Source organism: Dromaius novaehollandiae, chromosome 3, assembly GCF_036370855.1.
Source record: "Dromaius novaehollandiae isolate bDroNov1 chromosome 3, bDroNov1.hap1, whole genome shotgun sequence".
Lineage (NCBI taxonomy): Eukaryota > Metazoa > Chordata > Aves > Casuariiformes > Dromaiidae > Dromaius > Dromaius novaehollandiae.
The window spans coordinates 21,540,632-21,557,027 of record NC_088100.1 but is presented as its reverse complement, the minus strand read 5'-3'; the positions used below and the strand labels follow the sequence as shown (position 1 = coordinate 21,557,027).

At 35.7% G+C, this 16,396-nt stretch overlaps 1 protein-coding gene across 1 annotated transcript in view; it reads left to right on the top strand.

Moving 5' to 3' along the window:
* The window catches only part of SNTG2 (syntrophin gamma 2), a 174,858-nt gene that overhangs the window by 30,037 nt on the left and 128,425 nt on the right, over window positions 1-16,396 (top strand). Inside the window, exons 5-6 of the mRNA XM_064508091.1 lie at window positions 10,523-10,566; window positions 10,684-10,725. Of these exons, the coding sequence (XP_064364161.1) occupies window positions 10,523-10,566; window positions 10,684-10,725 (86 nt within the window). The remainder of the gene's footprint in view (window positions 1-10,522; window positions 10,567-10,683; window positions 10,726-16,396) is intronic.

Below are 16,396 nucleotides of genomic sequence, written 5' to 3'. Positions count from 1 at the left end.
TAATTTCAGTGAACTTGCAGTATTACAGTTATCATTCACATACTTTAATCTTAATAGAGAAAGGTATCAAAATGCAATATATTGTTTTAATTATCATCTCTTCCATGTAACATTTCAGTGAATATACTACTGCGTTAGGATACCACTGATATGAACAATTCCTATTCTTTCTTCTACCTACCTCTGGTTGAACATAGTTCCTTCATGAACTTCAGAAATCTAATTAAATAGAAGTTACTATTTGAATTTATTACCACTACAGTCCAGGTAGAAGAAAAAAATTATAATTATTCCATGCAGGCAAATTAGAGACCTAGACCATACGTGTTCACTCAGATCATTTGTTCAGGAGAGAACCACCTGAAATCTTTCTGAAGATGGATGGTGTTTTGGACTTTGGGTTTGGAGCTTGCTTTTACCATGGTGCTTTAGTGTGGAAGCTGAAGAAGCAAGCAGCTAGACAGAAAGCATCCTCTGGTCTGTAATACAGACTCACAGTGCACTGAAAGATACCGATTAAATTCAGAAGAAAATTCATGCAGATATTTTGGGGCAGAAGCACAACCAAGAATCATACAGTATATTTGATGGAAAGAGCAAATGTAGTGATCCTTCTGCTGGGAGATAGTGTCATATGGAATAATATGAGAAATTTAATAACATCCTTTGGCAATTTCAGAAAAGTTCTATTTTTGATCTTTCCACTGTTCTTATCTTCCTTGTACTGATTTATGAATTAAAGACTTTTTAGGCTATTTTAGGAAATATATCTCTTCTTTCCTTATAACTCATTTAATGTATATACTTCTGCTATTTCTGGCATCACCTCAGTTTGTCAAGTAAGTTTTCCAATTTTCATATCTACAGCTTTTACAACGTTTTTTGCATTCTATAATGGTATGTAATGGAAACTGAGTTACCTATTTTGGAAGAAAAGATTGAAGATATCAGATTTGCGTTTAATTTATTTCTATATAAAATGTTACATATTCATAACTTGTCTGACTTTATATTATGCTGTTCAGCTCAGTAGGCTTTTTACCTGTGATATTAATCATATGTCTATTAGAGCTAACCTTACACCTTAGAATATTGCAATTATGTGAGCAGATTCATCTTCCTTTACATTTTACTGCATTCCTCAATTTATTCACCAAGTGATTAATTAATTTTAAAATGTGTGCAACTATTTTCAACTGAAAAATATTGTACTCATTCTTAAAATATTATCAGGTTTATGTTGAGTAACATGTAAAGACTTTCTGATACTATTAACCATATTCCTAGAAATGCTGCATTTTTATCAATTTAACTAAGTTTGCACTGACTTTTAATGGGGTCCTAATTATTCTTGCCTGGTAGAACTTTTTTTTATTGTTTAACAATAAACATAGCTTGCTCACAACTGTAACTGTTGCTTTTGCTACTTACTTATTGCTACTTACTTCTGTCCTTATACAATAGAGGAGTATTTTTACTTTTATTTTCAAAAATAATGAACTTACTGGCTATAGTTAGGAATGTATCTCAAATAATAAATAACAGTAGTAATGTAGCATTTTCAAATTTTCTAAAGATATATTAAAAAAATAGATGCTGTGTTTCTCATTACACCATCTTAGGTGCCATGTGTTTCCTTGAAAAAGTGAAGTTTTAAGTACTTCCATGACTAAAGTTCCAATTTTATGTTTCTTAACTTCTAGTATTGATATTTTTCTATAAAGACAAAGTCAGATGAGGAAGAACTGATTTACTAAGTGTGGATAAAACTGAAAATGTTTTCCTCTAGTACAAATTTATTCACATAATCACACATTCACAAGTTATACCACTCAACACTATTGGGTGAGGCACATGAATTACAATGAGATGAGAATTTACTGTTCATCAGCTGACCCATGATAACATTCATACGGGCTCTCTTTGCTGGCAACAAATACAAGATAATCTGTGTTACGTTAAACCCCTTCCCTTAACTAAAAAGGTAACTTCATGTGTCTCAGTATTTCTTCATTGACTTCACACTGAATATTATTTGCTTGGAAATCACTGAAAGAATCACATTTTTAGCAGTTTGGCTTAAGAATATGATAATGAGACATACAAATACCTGGACTTCTGCAGGAAATTCAAGTTATTTGCATTTTTCTCCTAATTTCCTAAAGTAGGTCTAAAGTTAGTCTATTTTATCACAGTGTGTGTTGACACTTCACACAGATCGTCTGATAAACTGTCAATGCAGCTGATGTCACAAACCGGCTTGCAATGAGAAAATCATACAAAAGCCTTTAATAATTTTTCTTTTAGTCAGTGCTAAAAGATAGACGGGCAGAAATCTAACTGAACTGTAAAGCTTTTCCTGTTACATCTTTTGATATGCAAAGCACATTTAATTAAAAAAAAAAGGAGTCATCCCCAGGACTTTTCCACATGTCTTCTATGTTTTGAAATGCATAGAGCTTATTGCCCCCACCAGATCAGAAAAAAAATGGCAAATTCAGGCAGTAATATAGGCTCTCAGAGTTATTAGGCATTTAGTATCAAAATGGTATTTTTTGAAATTGGCAAGAGACACAGAGGACAGTTATAATATCATCTGCCTTCTAAAAGTCACAGCAGGGCAGGAAAAGGTTTGGGTTTTTAATTTTTTTAAAAGTTAAGGAAAAAATTGTCTCCTGTTTATGCTTTTCCTTGATGCCAGTTGCTATGCTTTTGCGGTTGCTAATTGCACTTACCCATTTGCCTCCGTTTATTTTTTGGCTTATATAAAATATAAAACAATATTTGTTTATAAGAAAACATTTGTTCCATTGATATAGTCTGCAGTGAAAAATATTATAAATTTGTTGTTGCAGTAGTTTTCCTTTCAAGTTGGACTCAGTGCCAGCCATATAGGGGAAAACACTTTTATTAGTAGAATGTTCTAATAATTTATTCTGAAAACCTGCTTTTTTGCTTGTATCATCTGAAGGGAAATAGTGAAGAAGCAAAGCCGGTGTCAAAAGCAAAGCCATCTGCAAAACAGATTCATCCCTGTTACATTTGCCTTTGTGACGTTTTCTGATTTTTTTAGAATTAAAACAACTTCTCATTTGAAAAAAGAAATTTCTAGCCATTCACAGCAATAAAGCAGGCTTTGAAATCATGAGCTAACTGTAAAATCTCCCCTTAAGCTGCCTATTTCTGTAAAAGATCTCATAAAATAGCTTAGATGGTCTTAAGTATCAGAATTGACTACAAGCTTGCTGATCATTCCAGGGAATGGAGTGGAGAATGGGATGAGAGAACTCACACTGAAAATAAGTAGAAAAAGAGATGGAAAATCACAGAGATAAACAGAGCTAGAAATGAATAAAGCAGAATAGGGAAGAAAAATGGTAATAATACTGGAACAGAGAAAATCATTTTTGTTACAGGACCATAGTAAATATGACACTAACAATCTGAAGTATATATGGTTAGAAGTGACCACCATTTCTTCACGCCCCCACCCCCAGTGGAACCTGACTCAGTTACATTTTTCTGGATGAGATATCCATGTTTGATTTGGGAGGATTATTATTCTTAATTGCTGTGTAAGTCTTCTTCAAAAACTGCTATGAAAATCTGTCTGCTCTCAATGTGAGATTCTCTTTGCTCCTCATGAGGTCTGTTTTTTTTTTTTGTGAATATAGTTCCCATCTCACTGTAGCTCCCATTGCATTCTAGGCACCGGGAATTAGAAAAACAGTGCTTAGGTTTCTCACAGCAAAAAAGATCCAGAAAATGATATGGGTAGCATAGAGTATGAAGAATAATTCTGAGAAGAATCAACGTCTGGAAATCAAACTATAGTTTATGCTAAATCCTGTTTTTATCCAGGATATCTTTATTTACAACAAATACTTCCTTAATATGTTAATGCCATGTTAAATTAGTTGTGTTTGAACAAATATGATCATTATTAGTATACTACATATATTCCTGTATGCACCTTTGCAAATGTTCCTTTGATAGTAACAGCAGTACTCAAGGACTCCACAGTGTATTTTGTAAGCCAGGAATATGTGTAATTCTTCTGAGTTAAATATCTCTCTTAGAGCAACAGCTGTTTCCTTTTCAGTAAAAAATATCAACTTATTTAGCAGTAGTTTACAAGAAATGGAGAAAATCACAATATTGGTATTCTCAGTGAAATAAAGGCAGAAATTAAGGTCACTAGCTAGCATGGAATTTGGGTAGATTATTGAGACAAATATTTCGGTCAGTGTAAAAAGAGATAAATCATCTCAAATTCCACATAATCTATTGGGAGCAAATTAATTCCAGTGTTCAACAGTCTTATATCAAATAGCATAGTTTCTTCTGGAAGTATACTTTCTCTTACCCTCATGGTAAGGCATTAGTTTAACAATGAATTCATGGCTTGAGCAAAACTTACTGACTCAAAAAGCATCATCTTTTGCAGCAGCAGTTATTTTATGGGATTCTCATCCAAGTATTCAGCCAGCCTAAATCCTGCTTAGCTTTTGGAATCTGATGCAATTACGGGCTATTGTGATAAGGCAAAAGGCTTACTACCCAGATTTATTTTATAGTAATGTGAACTCAGAACTTGCTGTGTTTAGATATAGTATTCTCCCCTTTTTCTTGGCAATATTATGTCAAGTAAGTCTTTCTCATGCTTTTACAGATTCCTATATTTGTCCTCTAGTTGCCTTTATATGTTTATCTTCTGTTTGTGTAGCTTCTTAGCTCTGCAGTAATCTTGAGAGAGTAAATAAATAAGAGCTATACAACTCTATTTTGAATTATGTGCCAGCAGAGAGGAGGAGGGAAACAAAGTAAAATCAAGCAATCCATAGTTAGACTACAAAGCCTACATCTGTGCTCTTGGCTTTCTGATCACCACGGAGTGACACTAAATCACACTTAATTAATTGCATTAATTTCTTAAAATGATTTAACATTTTTGGTATGCTCCCACAGATTCTTCTGTCGTAATAATTGCACATGTTTAATTACTAACAAAATAATACCTTTCACTTGCAAACAAAGAAGTGCCAATTTTTTTGGTATAAATCATGGTTTCCTAAAATTTCACAGATTAGTACTGCTAAAAACAACATTAGTAGTTGTATTTTGACCCATGCACATATATTTAGTTTCCAGGCAACTATGATCCTACTCCCATGACCTGACTTTACCAACTTTCCTAGTGTTACAAGAAAAACACCGCCTTCTATTATGTGCAGACCCTGCCTGCCCAATGAGTAGAACAGAAAAAGACTCAATTTTATTAGTATTTCTTTTATTGAAGAAAATCTGAAGTTTACAATTGCTAGCACGTATCTGTGACAAAGGTGTTGTAGACAATTCCTGGTGTCAGCTGCATGCACATGACTATGACCTATGCCAAATTGCAAGGAGGACTCCATCTAAGAGTGATCGTCTCTTGCACAGATACTTGGATGGTGGGTAGGTGTCATTATGTTATCTGCACAGTTATAGTTCATGCTGTTCTTTACATAGTCCAAGTTCAAAATGCTTCTGGTCTTCCAGGCCAAAACAGTTTTATCTTGAATTAACTTTGTAGAAGCAAGAGCATATGCAGCTATAAGAGTACCAGCTAAAATATTGTTTGGCAAGATGGCATTAGCTTTTTAACAGTTCGATAACCTACTCACATAAAGTAACTAATCACTAATCTGCTGTGAGTCAGCAGGAGATTCATTCTGCCACTAAGGCATTCAGGGATGTTGAGGAGGGTAGTGGCATTTTCTGTATCACTGCTGAATATCCCACTCCTTCATTCACATAGGACCTATTATCGTCTCTCCAAAGGTGTCTCCAAAGGTCTCCGTGCTACATCCTGACTTGACCTACTCCTGTATCCAGTACTTGTCTCACCTCACTTCTCCTGTGCATGTCTCACATTGAGTTGATTTCTACAGTGTGTCAGACTTCAGGCTTGTGTACATGTAGGGTCTACAAATGAATTCCTAAGTGGGTGTGTAGGCAGACACAGTACTTCAATAACATGAAGCCATCTTTTTCTGCCTGCTCCACAGGCACTGAGAGAAGTGAGGAAACAAGTCCTAAAACTTCCCATGTACTACCAGTAGTTTACTTACTACAGTGTGGGCAACCTCGTGCTTTAGAATAATGACATGGTGTTTTGAAACACATTTTATTATTGAGTGAGTTAAATGCTTTTCTTTATATGATAAACTGGACACATATGAAAAGGAGGAAGACTAAGCTGAGGGAACCTCATATTCAAGAATAGAAATTTGGACCTTTTTTTTGCTTTAAACAGAGAAATGGATTTTAACATAGTACTGTAAAGAACATGTGCACTTAAAAAGCTTTTCCAACAAGGTATTTTTCAATGTCTGAAGTAAGAGAGTTCCACTTTCAAATATTGATTAGAAATGTCAAATTGTTTGTCCTTAAAGTATAGTAATGAAACAAATGGCACCAAGTGTATCTTTACAGTCATGATGGACACTTTGACTTGTTCATGGGAGAGGAGGGAAAAACACATCTGTACAGCTTTAAGGAGTCTCTTGTACTCTGGTTACCAATTTCTCCATCCTTTGTTTTATTTCATCTGGTTTCTTAATTAATGATTTTCATTTTCCTCATGCAGTGAATACTTATGCCTATATTTAAAGTTAAGCCTATGAGTTGAGAGGTTTGTAAAGTCAATGAAGCTAATCATATGCTTTAAACTGATCATGTTTTTGTGCAAAACTAATACAGTGTCAGAGAACTTACTGCTTTGTATATTTCCTATGTAATTCAGGAATTTAACAATTTTTGAAAAATTAAATGGAAATATTTATTTTGATAAATGTAGGAAAATATGCACAATAAACTATTTGAAGAATCGAATCTGTATTAGGAACTATGATTTGTGCATGAATTAACATGTGGTAAGTCAGGATTTCCCTAGCATCTGTTCTGTAAAATTTACAGTTTCACAACCTTACAAAGTTTAGACAATTTAATACAGCTCTCCTCCAGCCCTAATGAATATGAAACACAAACAAGGTAAAGCTAGAAAAAATTACTACTTCTTCCTTCTCATCAAGTGCAAAATAATTTCACATAGTCCATGACTCTTTCTGAATTTTTAAGTGACTTCAATGATGGGCAACTTGCTTTCAGGAAAGTGTCTCAAGTCTGATACATTCTTAAAAGTAAGAAATTTTTATTTGATTAATTTCATATCATTTCATCTACTTCATTCCCTTTGGACTTCCCAGATGCTTTCTTCCTACTGCAGTATCATTTGTGAATTTTATCAGTGTACTTTTAAAGCTTTTTTTTTAAAAAAAGATAATTAAGATGAAGACTAAAAGTGTTTTAACACTAATTGCTGCAGCATACATTTAATGTTCTTTTAAAGCCTGGTACATTTCTGCTTATAACTACTTTGTGCTTATTTTCTTTTGAAAGTTTTTTTTTTTTTTTTTTGGCCATGTTCAGTTCAAGATCACTGAAATTATTGGTATTGGTACCAAAATTACATATTATTTCAAGTGAAACTTGACTCCACATAAATTGGAACATTTTACTTGAAGTTAGAAATGTTTTTGTTGTATAGAGAGCATATAATTCCAGTGAAAACACCAGTGAAGTTTTAAATGATATATCCACTTGTCTTCAATATTTAAAATATGTCCTAGAGAAACAGAACTGTCTTTTTCTTTTTCTCTCTTATTTTAGTAGCAACTAGGTTAATTCCCTGAACCGCAGCTTCTTGTCAATTTTTTTTGTAGATTTATATATTTTTGCGAGAAACTGAGTAATTCCCTTAGAGCTGGCATTCACCTAGGTCGCAGAATTATTTGTTTTAAAGGGGTAGTATCTGTTTAGTCTTTCAGATAACATCAATTTGTAATACACTTGTAACCTATAATATGACTTCTGCATCTTTTCGCACGTCTTTGCAATTTGATTTGGGCAAAATACTTTTGTTAGAAGCTATCTTTGATTTTAAATTATAGACCATTGGCTGAAATCAAAATAAGAGACTTTCAAAGATGGTTTGCCAGACTACCATCACTGGCCATGATGACAGCTAGTGCCATTACAGCAACCATGGAGGTTTCTACATTATTGTTTTGGTTTGGAGCAATATTGCATTTTTGGAGCAAATCTCCTAATTGTCCTTATTTTCAATGTTTTGTTTCAGATCACAGAACATTTGGTATCAATCCTGTAACCCACCTTCTCTCAGTTACTTTGTCTGGGCACACACGACTGTGCAGAGACTCTGCAAGAATATAAATGCTTTGTGCTCTTAAGCTGTAATATATATTGGCTAATACACACGATACATTGGTATTGCAGTACTCATTACCCCTGGGGGACACCTAGTGAGTCTTTGCTGGCCTGGAAGTCATCAGCCAGATGGGGAAGGTTCAGCCTCCATTGTTCCCTGGAAGAGATTTGATCTTCAGTGTTGCTGAATTACCATCTTCCAGTTCTCTGGTTTTCTCTCTTGAGATTTTATACCTTTTCATGTCAGTGTTTTTCCTCTTCCATCTTCAGCTGCAAACTAGCCCCATCTGAACAATCTTACCTGTGTCTGTAATTTTGACTTTCTTAACTGCATGATGCTTATCTGCATATTTTATTATAGCTCTTTCTCAAAATGTAGCAGTTTTCACAGAAGTCTGAGTCAAGATTATATGGCTGTGCTGCACCAGAATTAGGCAGTAGTGGGTCATGGCTAGGTCAACAACTACGAGGACGGTTACAAGTACCAGCCTCTGGCTCTTTATGATTCACTCTTCCACCAGGAACTCATCTTCCACCCAAACCTCTCCTGGCTCAGTAGGCTTTCCCTTCTTGCTGGCCGTTCTGTTGTTTTCAGAACTTTTTTTCAAACTCCTTGTGCCCCCACCTCTCTTTTATTGTACTTCTTTTGTCAAGTGTCACCATTTCCAGTTAAAATCTTTCCAATGGTGACATCAGCTGCTTTGGTCTCCCAGACAAGCCAAGAAGAGAGGCCCTCAAGGAAACAACACTGCCTGCTGCATGACATCCTCATCATATTGGAGGCCTGTAGGTTAGTTGAGTGGCAGCCATTGAAGTATGTATGATTACAGCTGCTTTGCTGCAGTGATTTGGAGCGTGGGTCCTGCCATCACCCCCACACAGACCAAATAATATCCAAGAGGGCCAGGACTGCTTCATTAAGGGTGTCCTCCTGGAGAAGGTTGAAATCTTACTCTGCTGGTATTACACCTTTGTTCAACTGAAGTTGAAGTTCTGCACTGTAAGGAGGTTCAAATAGCAGGTACCATTGTATTACTTGTAAGTAGGGCCTACTTCTGCCTATGTGGCCCATTATAGCTACTACTGGCATCAGGAGTATGTCACTGTGTGGCACAAACAACAGGATGCTGGTGCGTCTCTGGATGGGCTGCTTAGGGGCCGCTTAGGGGCCAACATCCCAGAAAGTGAAGGTTTGTGCAGTAGCTTTCCTTAGGCAGCTTTGCCTCACCTGGACTGTGGGACCATTCAGTCTGGGAGACCAGACTAACTACTCTGAAACAGAACTTCTGAAACCCATATAGCATAGGTATAAGGAATGTCAACAACAGCTGCTTGAGCTGCTGACCCATTTCTGTTGTGCTTCATTATTGCTCATACAAACACATACAGTATTTTTCTGTTCACTGCTCAATCTCATACAGTAGGCACGGCATGCCTCCTGCACTCTTTGACTTTATCCTCTCATACCTCAGCTAGAATTTCAATCCTATTCACTATCCTATCCTACACAATCGTATATGTGATTGTTCATATACTTAAGTTAACCACATCAATCTTGGTAGGATCAGAGCCTTGCATTTAATTAAGTACTAAATTCCAAGAGGTAAATGTCCTCAAATTCCACTAAAAATTACGAAATTTAAAAATCAGTGAGTACACCTCCGGAAATGTCATTGTTTGTACCTATACAGAATTATTTTTCCTTACAGTTTCATTACAGTGTTCCCATTAATTCTGCAAGGCAGGACACATGCAGATCACACACTGAAATAATGTATTATGTTACTCTCAGGAACAAAGCTAACTCAAACTTCATATTAAAGAGTGGTATTATATTCTAGGCACAACCTCTTTAATTATAGCAGTCCCTGTAAATTTGTTTGGGGGGAAAGGAGCTGGTAAGCAGTTTTCAAAATTCCTATTTTCCTTTTGTAGAAGACTAATGAAAAGTGTGAAATACACTTTCCACATAATTTAATGAAATCCTTCATTAGTGAGAAATTACACTTGTGCTCCATATTAAATAAGTTCTTTGTGCATGGAAAGTAACTCTTAATTTGCTTAAAATTGGAAGGAATCTATTAGCTTTACAGGATGGTAACTGATTGCTGTGCCACTGGTATTTTTCACAAGCAAAGCAGTTTCAGATGACTGTTATAAACAGTATGCTAAACCAAGTGCTGAAAGGCAATATAGCATTATTTTCCACTACCTTTTTCAATTAAAATGTACTCTTTTTGTAATCCCACAGCTGACCAAACAGGAATGTTATTCATAGGAGATGCAATAATGCAGGTCAGTAAACATTTGCTTGTTCTGCAGACACGTTTGTTTCATACTTGGCTTTATGTTTATTTCTTTAGCCAGCTTACACATTGCAAATCGTTTTCTCTCTATCATATCTGCTTTTAGGTTAATGGTATTAATGTAGAAAGTGCTACCCATGAAGAAGTGGTAAGTCATTCTACTTTGATTTGTTGATAACATGCAGAATATTGTGTCCATACTTTTTTTTCTCTAGCTTTGTACCATATCAGTTTATTTTTTCACTGTAAAGACACAGTGCTTTAGCCAGGTCTGTCAGGCATGTGAACATTAAGAGTTTTATTTTGGCTGTTCACATTATTTATAGTTTCTTTATAGGTAGCTTTTTGTGACTGTTCTTCACAGTAGGATACATGCACTTGTGGCACAAACGTACTGTTCCAGAGTCCAGTCTCCATTATCATTTACTATAGTTTTTACATTCCTTAGAAAAAATAAAATTTTAAAAGCAGAAAATAAGGCAAAAATGCCAAATCTTGGTAGGTTATGTCCATTCTCTTCAGTGGAGCCCAACTGCTCTTCCCAGAATACGAACTTTATCAGTTTCACCAATGAACATATGATGAATTTTTTCATTCTGTGAACTGTACACTGGGCTACTTGCCATAAAATTTGAATAGAATGCAAATAAAAAATTAAAAGAGCTTCACTATTTAAGAATTAATGTTAAACATATAAAAAACATACATCACCTTCTTAGGTATGCTACCACAGGTACTCAACAGTCCTGTGGGTATGCACAATTACAGTCTCTCAGGGAAGGCAAATACATTGAATAGTCTTTTTTATATATATATATGTATTTATATATGTATGTATGTATATGTAGGTGTGTGTGTATTTGTAACTTTATTTGTTTATGCACAGAGGTATGATCTTTATGGAGTATGACTTCGTTATAGTCCCTGATCCACTGGTATTGTAGGTGGTCCTAAAGGGTTTAGGTACTTTGATAATACTTTTAAAGAGTACAAAAATTCTCAGCTTTTTAGCATTGCAGAAACAAGGATTGAATTACTGTAGTAAAGAATCTATTTTAATTGATTGTAAGAGCAACATTGAAAAATTAGATTATGTGAGGTGAGTGTCATGTTCCTGCTCAGGTATTTAAAATCTTTGATACCGTTTGCCTTCAGTACGATTAAAAAGGACTCAAGTTTTGCAGGTTATATGTGTGCGTGTATATATATACACACATATATATATATGTATGTGTATGTGCACATGTGCACACGTGTATATATATATGTATAATATTATATATAATTTATATGTGTGTTGTGACCACAAGGTGGACAAGAGAGGGTCAGATACCAGCGGAGAGAGACACTCAAGGTTCATAAGGGGTTAAGCAGGATAAGTTTAACAAAGGACTTACCCTACAGACTGCATGGGGAGCCCCAGGAACCACGAGGAGGGGTTGCCAATGGGAGGCTGCTGGAGGCATGGGTAGGACACACAGGTCAGACGCCCAGGTGGGAGTCAACTTGTTGTTCCTAAGGACCCCTTAAATCTACTAGAACTGTTTCCTCATCTCAGCTGTGCTAACCTGAGTAGCTACTGTCTGGAAAGCAGCTAGACGTTGTTGACAAAATGGAATATGCATGCCTGACCTTGATGGGAATTTGGTCAGTGCATAGTTTCACACAGTGGGCCTGCTACTATGTATGCTGCCAGTCACTGATTCCTCACCAGATCTTCAGCAGGTGTTCTCACTACATGTATATACACCTACATTCATGCGTATATGTATAGTTATGTAGTTATTGTTGCTGTGGGCTGTATTGCTTAGCTCAGTGTACCTGTTTTGTGTTAGGAGTTCTCAAGTGTTACAGAAATATCACTAGTACATAAAAATAAGATTTAACATTATATTTAGACTGTGTCTAAATGCTGGGGCAATAATGGGAGGAACAGAGAAAGCAGTGGTGATAACCCCGTTCAAATTTCAGCTTATCCTGTATGTCATTTTAAGACAGTATTCATCAGATTTGGGGGAAGTTTAAAAGAAAGAAACTTTCTTTGAAAGAAAGAAGCTTCCCCCAAATCTGATGTATAGTGTCTTAAAATGTAAGAAATGTACTTAAACATTGATTGCAGATTTTTCTTCTTTTCTGAAGTTTCTTTTAGATTGTATCTGTAGGACTAAGATGCACTTCCTACCTTCAAGTCTGAGTGCACATATTGTACACATGCTAACTCCAAGCTTATACTGCCAGATGTTAGAGGGATAGAGATAATAAATAACCCTAATATAAAACTTTGTACCTAATAAGACTAAATGTAAATGTTGAAGCAAAAAGGAGAGGAATAAAAAAAAATACAAAGATATACGAAGTTAAAAAGTTGACCTACAAAGATGTCAGCTGCAGGCTGGGATGAGAATAAGGCACACACTGCTGTATCATGGTTTTCATGTGAAAACCAGTATGTGCGGATTACAGGGGAGCTGCACCACTATGAAAAGTCCCCTTCTCTAGAAAAGATTGTCCAGGATTGTACAGCATGCTATGGAATGCACTTGTAGCTTGTGCATAGCTTTTGAATCTGGTGAAGTTCCTTAAGAGAAGCCAAACTGTTATTCATGAAGTGAAAGTATGAATGTGATAGATACCTATCTCCTTTTTTTTCTGAGGCTCACTCATGTTGATTTTTGAGAAGTGTTAACAGTATGTAAGTTTTTGTTAAGTTTAGAGGAATCCTGAAGTTAAAGAATGGAATTAAGATAACTAGTGCTAGTACCGTATACTGACTCTTTCTGGCATATTCATGGTCATTATAATATTCAAGAAGGGGACTAAGGTCTTCAAGTGAGTTCTAAGGAGGTATAGTACAGTAAAAAAGGATCTAAAGATTGGGAAGATTATCTGATATTTCTAAGGCCAGTAATTTCACAGAGCATTCAGTTTGCTGAAAATAAAAATTATTAAAACGTTTTCTATATTGCTTTATAGAATTAAGATGTTAAGAGCTTCTCTCTTCTCCTAATTAAACGGTAGCATCTCAAACTCTCTTATCTCTTCATTGAAAAGGTTTGTGTTGGGGGGTCAGTAGGGTTGTTCTGTTTTGCAGAAAAAAGTTAAAATAGGGAATTACTTTCTTCTTCTGAAACATGTTATTCTTGTATATAATACCTTCCATAGCGTTTTCAGTGCTTAGATGCTTGCAGCCGTACCCCAGATTAGAAAATACTTATCAATTGCTACTTCATATTACCTATTGGAATCTAGACAAGAGATAAGCCAGAAGTTGCTAGCTGAATTTCCAGAATGTTTTTACCAACACATGTAATCTGGTTGGGCTAAAGTATTGATTCTGACAGTATTTCTTATACTTTCTCCTCCAATTCATACTCTACCATAGTTTAAGAATCACTTGTACTTACATTCTCAGACTAATGTGTTGGCATGCACAGAGGAGAGGAGATGGCTGAGATGGGAGTAGGCAGTGCACAGAGCAGAGAGAACCTATGGATTTTGGATGCTACTGACACATCACCAGCTCTTGTCTGAGAGTATCTGAATGGCTCCTAGCAGTAATATGTTCTCATTGCATCTGTTCCCTGTGCTGGCATTAGATGCAAGGCATTAGACAGGGATTACTACCTTAATCCTATAATTATGAAAAATTTATTGAATTTTGTTTTTTAAAGGGAATGGACACACACCATTCTCACTGATTTAAAGAAAAATGGGGGTCAATACTATGTTTATTTTTTTCATTTATTGTTCTGATTATTTCATGTGGTTTTGAAGCACAAACCATGACAATGTTTTCTCCTGCATTTAACATTGTTTAGTTTTAAATTGGTTTAGTTCATTTATCAGATTGACTGTATGCAGGGGATGATTTTACACACTATCAGATTAGGTAGACTACTGGCTCCTAAGAGAATGGAGGATGTTTTATTTCTTGTTTTTATGTATGTTGCATTTTCTTGAAATAATGGTTCAGTTTTCTCACCCAAAATAAAGCCAGTTCATATTCTGCCCATGTGCACTGCTTTTCTGACATGCAGTAAAAGGCAGTATAGGTAAAAGTTCTTACCACCTGTTGTGTGTTTATTGGCAGTATCAGTTGATTCACTGACAAGTGTATCTCAGAATAGCATCTGTAGCAATCATAAATGACATGGGTTTTGACAGTCTTATCAGCAAGGCAGAAATTATATGGGCAAAGAAACTAAACTAGTTTTTATTACCTGGAGGTGATCTCTCTAGGTCAAGATAAAGTGCAGCTACATGATCTTGCAGTCCATTTCTTAGTGCTGATTAATATAGTCAGGCTGAATCTCTAAAATAATAACAGACAGAATCTCAGTAAAGCACTGAGTCAGATCTGTTTTATATTGGTGAACTGTCCTCCTGCTGCTTGTATTGTTATTGCACATACAAAACTCTAAACCTTCTGAAAGCCATTCCTCACAAAACTGTAAGTTACATCCCTTAAGGGTTGTTTTTCAGTACCAAGGAACACTCAAGAACTGTCAGTGTAACTCAGCTATTCTCAGTGGTGAGGAATGATAGAGAAATTTGTAAAGCTACTCTTTGCACTGTGCATGGGAATTCAATGAGAATCACTAAACAAAACATTTTGGAACAACTGTAGGCCATATGGCTGAAAGAAGCTCCAGAAGGGAAAAAGAGATCTCAATGGACCTGGAGACAGATCTGCAAAGAGACATTTCTACAACCACAGCCTGCTATCAAAATCAGAGTGAGGTTTGATAAATGGGTCAAGTAGTTTAGGAAGGGACTGATTCTATATGGTATCAGATTAGGTAGGCTACTGCCAAAGCTCCTGAAAGAATGGAGGATGTTTTATTTCTTATTTTTATCTAAGTTGCATTTCCCTGAAATAACAGTTGAGTTTTCTCACCCAGAATAAAGATTTCCTTATTTGAATATGGTATATGACTTTGTAGTTGAGAAGAAATGCTTCAGAAAGAAGTCTGTTAATGTTCCTAAGCTTGCAGCTGTGGGAATCCCTTGTTTGTCAGTAGCCACTATTTGTAGATGGAATACGTCAATGATGCCTTTATCTGCTGCCTATGAGGAGGTTAATATTTCTTATCTCATGTTCATTGAATTACACAGTGCCTGAGTGCACATGCATGGACACAAACATACGACATAAACAGCTAAAGTAAAATTCATATAGAATTTAGGAATATGTGCGAGTGATCTATTTAATTAAAAATAAAAAATAAAAAGCCTTGAACTGAAGTTCTTCAGAGTCTGTGGGTTTCTTTTTTTTTTTTTTTTCTGATGAATGTAGATAAGTTTTAATTTCTGGTACTGCATACATCCAGAGCTGCGTTGATACTTGTTTTTTCAGTGCTTCTTTCCTATGTAAGATTTTTCATTTATTTGAAAGAGGAAACCTCACTCCTAAGATCTGTTTAGGGTTCAGAGAACTCATAAACTAACAGGTTTGGGTTTTGTATACAATACAGTAGCTTCTGAAGCTATTAATACAATAGCCTAGTGATTAAGAGTACTTATCTAATCCAAAAGGCAGGAAGTTAGGTTTTGAGGAGCTATCTAACCTTTAGGGAATCACACCTGCACCTTCTGTCTCCATAAAGAGTTCCCTATTTTCTATGTGCGTAAGTCGGGTGAGAGGTACTCCATCAATTCTGTTCAAAAGGCACTCAGCAATGAGGTTTGGGTAGTCTCAGTTCATGTTGGGTTGTATTTTATGCTTAGCATTGTTAATATCATACGAAATAGTTAATCAGTGGGAGAATGCCTGCCGCAGGATTACTGAGTCATTCTTCTGGCTTGCTTTATTTCCTTTG